Source organism: Chiloscyllium plagiosum, chromosome 3 (genome assembly GCF_004010195.1).
Source record: "Chiloscyllium plagiosum isolate BGI_BamShark_2017 chromosome 3, ASM401019v2, whole genome shotgun sequence".
Lineage (NCBI taxonomy): Eukaryota > Metazoa > Chordata > Chondrichthyes > Orectolobiformes > Hemiscylliidae > Chiloscyllium > Chiloscyllium plagiosum.
This window is the reverse complement of record NC_057712.1, coordinates 137,158,540-137,162,381: the sequence shown is the minus strand read 5'-3', so window position 1 is coordinate 137,162,381 and position 3,842 is coordinate 137,158,540. Positions and strand designations below refer to the sequence as shown.

Genomic DNA, 3,842 nt, shown 5'->3' with positions numbered 1-3,842 from the left:
AGGGTCAGGCTAGCTGCCAGGGTCAGGGTCAGGCTAGCTGCCAGGGTCAGGGTCAGGCTAGCTGCCAGGGTCAGGGTCAGGCTAGCTGCCAGGGTCAGGGTCAGGCTAGCTGCCAGGGTCAGGGTCAGGCTAGCTGCCAGGGTCAGGGTCAGGCTAGCTGCCAGGGTCAGGGTCAGGCTAGCTGCCAGGGTCAGGGTCAGGCTAGCTGCCAGGGTCAGGGTCAGGCTAGCTGCCAGGGTCAGGGTCAGGCTAGCTGCCAGGGTCAGGGTCAGGCTAGCTGCCAGGGTCAGGGTCAGGCTAGCTGCCAGGGTCAGGGTCAGGCTAGCTGCCAGGGTCAGGGTCAGGCTAGCTGCCAGGGTCAGGGTCAGGCTAGCTGCCAGGGTCAGGGTCAGGCTAGCTGCCAGGGTCAGGGTCAGGCTAGCTGCCAGGGTCAGGGTCAGGCTAGCTGCCAGGGTCAGGGTCAGGCTAGCTGCCAGGGTCAGGGTCAGGCTAGCTGCCAGGGTCAGGGTCAGGGTCAGGCTAGCTGTCAGGGTCAGGCTAGCTGCCAGGGTCAGGGTCAGGCTAGCTGTCAGGGTCAGGCTAGCTGCCAGGGTCAGGCTAGTTGTCAGAGGATGTGGTGGAGGCTGGTACAATTACAACATTCAACAGGCATCTGGATGGGTATATGAATAGGAAGGGTTTGGAGGGATATGGGCCGGGTGCTGGCAGGTGGGACTGGATTGGATTGGGATATCTGGGTCAGCATGGACAGGGTTGGACCGAAGGGTCTGTTTCTGTGCTGTACATCTCTATGACTCTAAGTGGTAGGTAAGCTGTAACGAGTGGGGTACCACAGGGTTCAGTCCTCAGTCACTAACTATTTCCAATCAATGACTTGGATGCAGGGACAGAATGTACTATAGACAAATTTACAACTGACTTGAAAATAGGTGAGAAAGTAAGTTGCAATGCTGAAATAAATTTATGCATGGGTATAACATGGTTAGGTGAATGGGGCCAAATTTAGCAAATGCAGTAAGGGATTATCCATTTTAGTTGGATGAATGAAAAGCAATTTATAGTCATGGAGTCATACAGCACAGAAAAAGACTCTTCAGTCCAACTTGTCCATGCCAACTAAACTAGTCCCACATGCCAGCATTGGGCCAGTATCTTTCTCAACTTCTCCTATTCATGTAATTGTGCAAATGTCTTTTAAATGTGGTAACTATACCTGCATCTATCACTTCCTCTGGCAGTTCATTCCACATATAGACTGTCCTCTGAAAAACCTCAGAGTGCTTCAGTGCAGAGGGATCTGGGTGTCCTTGTGCATTGTTAACGATTTGCAAGTGCAGATGAAGGTCAGCACAGCTTCATCAAGGTGAGGCCATGCCTAACGAATATGCCAGAATTCTTTGCAGAAATAACAAACAAGTTAGACAAAGGAGAGCCAGTGGATGTGATCTGTTTGGATTTCCAGAAGGCGTTTGATAAGGGTGAAGCACAGAAGGCTACTAAATGAGATATGGGGTTAGATCAAGGCATGGATAGAGGATTGGCTGACTTATGTAAGGCAGATAGTGGGGATCAAAACAATGACTGCAGATGCTGGAAACCAGATTCTGGATTAGTGATGCTGGAAGAGCACAGCAGTTCAGGCAGCATCCGAGGAACAACTCCTTGGATGCTGCCTGAACTGCTGTGCTCTTCCAGCACCACTAATCCAGAACATAGTGGGGATAACAGGGTCTTTTTTCAGAATGGCAGCTGGTGACTAGTGGGGTTCCTATTATATATTAATGACCTGGACGAAGGAACTGAGGACACTGTTGCTAAGTTTTCATGTGACAAAGCTAGCTGGAGGGACAGTAATGTTGAGGAAGCGAGAGGCTGCAGAAGGATTTGGACAGTCTAGGAGAGTAGTAGATAGAATACACTGTGGGGAAACTGCGAGGTTATGCAGTTTGGCAGGAAGAAGAGTGTAGACTATTCTATAAACTGAAATTCAGTTTGTGGGGTGAAGGAAGGGAGGGAATAAGGAGTGGCTGTAGGAATGCAGTAGTTTCTCTGTTGGATGCTGTGCTGTGGGATGTGAGTGACAGCTGGGATGTGGACCTTCTATCTCTCCCTCTTCTCTCATATCCAGGGACTAGTCCAGCTGCCAAGCGGTGCACCATCGTTATGGCAGGAGCTGCACTCCTTCATGGATTCACGAGGCTCACTGTGTCTCCAGCTCTTCCTCAGGGTCAGAGGAAATTCCTCCATCTGCTCCGAGTGACTGCCTGTCTCTGGGAGCCGATCCGACTGGCCTCCTCCCTGGCTGCTGGGACTGTCAGCTGCAGCTCTGGAAAGCCTGGCTGGCAGTCTCACTGCAGGCTGCACACTTCCAGCAGCCTGGCCAACAACAAATACAACTGGTTAGACAGGAGCAAGTACACAGTGCGGCCCATCGGAGTCAGAAAAACTGGGGGCCGCGACCACACCGGTATGTCACATGCTCCGAGAACTCCAGTTCAAAGGGGCACTGCTGGTTAGACAATGTCAGTACTGCCCTGACAGGGTCAGCGTCCAGAGAACACCACGCTGTTGGAGGGTCAGCCCCAAGGGAGCGCCACATTGTCAGAGGGTGGGCGCGGAGGGAGCGCGGCGCCGTCGGAGGGTGGGCGCGGAGGGAGCGCGGCGCCGTCCCGTCTGAGGGAGCGAATATAGAACACTACAGCACAGTACAGGCCGTTCAGCCCTCGATGCTGTGCCAGCCTTTTATCCTACCTTAAGATCAAATGAACCTACATCCCTTTCATTGTGCTCTCGTCCACGTGCTTATCCAAGAGTTGCTTAAATGTCCCCAATGTCTGTGACTCTACTCCCACCGCTGTCAGAGCATTCCACACACCCACCACTCTCTGTGTAAAGAACCTACCTCTGACATCTCCCCTAAACCTTCCCCCAATCACCTTAAAATTATGGCCCCTTGTGATGGCCATTTCCGCCCTGGGAAAAAGTCTCTGGCTATCCACTCTATCTATCTATGCCTCTCATCATCTTGTACACCTCTATCCATTGTACACTCCAATGAGAAAAGTCTAGCGCTCTCAACCTTTCTTCATAAGAAATGCCCTCCAGTCCAGGCAGCATCCAGGTAAATCCCCTCTGCACCCTCTGTAAAGCTTCCATATCCTTCCATAATGAGGCGACCAGAACTGAACACAATATTCCACGTGTGGTCTTATCAAGGTTTTATAGAGCTGCAGCATAACCTCGCGGTTCTTAAACTCAATCTCCCTCTCATGAAGGCGAACACACCGTATGCCTTCTTAGAACCCTAACAACTTGGGTGGCAACTTTGAGGGATCTATGAACATGGACCCCAAGATCCCACTGTTCCCCCACACTGCCAAGAATCCTGTCTCTAACCCCGTATTCTGCATTAAAATTTGAATCCCACCACAGGGCGACTGTCTGTGTGGAGTTTGCACATTCTCCCCGTATCTGAGTGGGTTTCCTCCGGGTGCTCCGGTTTCCTCCCACAGTCCAAAGATATGTAGGTCAGGGTGAATTGACCATGCTAAATTGCCCATAGCGTTAGATAGAGTCTAGATTAGAGTGTTGCTGGAAAAGCACAGCAGGCCAGGCAGCATCCGAGGAGCAGGAAAATCAACGTCTCGGGCAAAAGCCCTTCATCAGGAATAGAGGCAGGGTGCCTGCAGAGTGGAGAGATAAATGAGAGGAGGGTGGTGATGGGAGTGGTGCCTGAAACATCAATTCTCCTGCTCCTCGGATGCTGCCTGACTTGCTGTGCTTTTCCAGCACCACTCTAAGCTAGACTCTGGTTTCCAGCATCTGCAGTCCTTGTTTTTACC

General features: G+C 51.7%; 1 protein-coding gene across 1 annotated transcript in view; it reads left to right on the top strand.

The window, feature by feature from the left end:
• mrpl2 (mitochondrial ribosomal protein L2) overlaps positions 1-3,842 on the top strand; it is an 18,420-nt gene that overhangs the window by 2,759 nt on the left and 11,819 nt on the right. Inside the window, exon 3 of the mRNA XM_043675648.1 lies at positions 2,129-2,467. Coding sequence (XP_043531583.1) covers positions 2,129-2,467 — 339 coding nt within the window. The remainder of the gene's footprint in view (positions 1-2,128; positions 2,468-3,842) is intronic.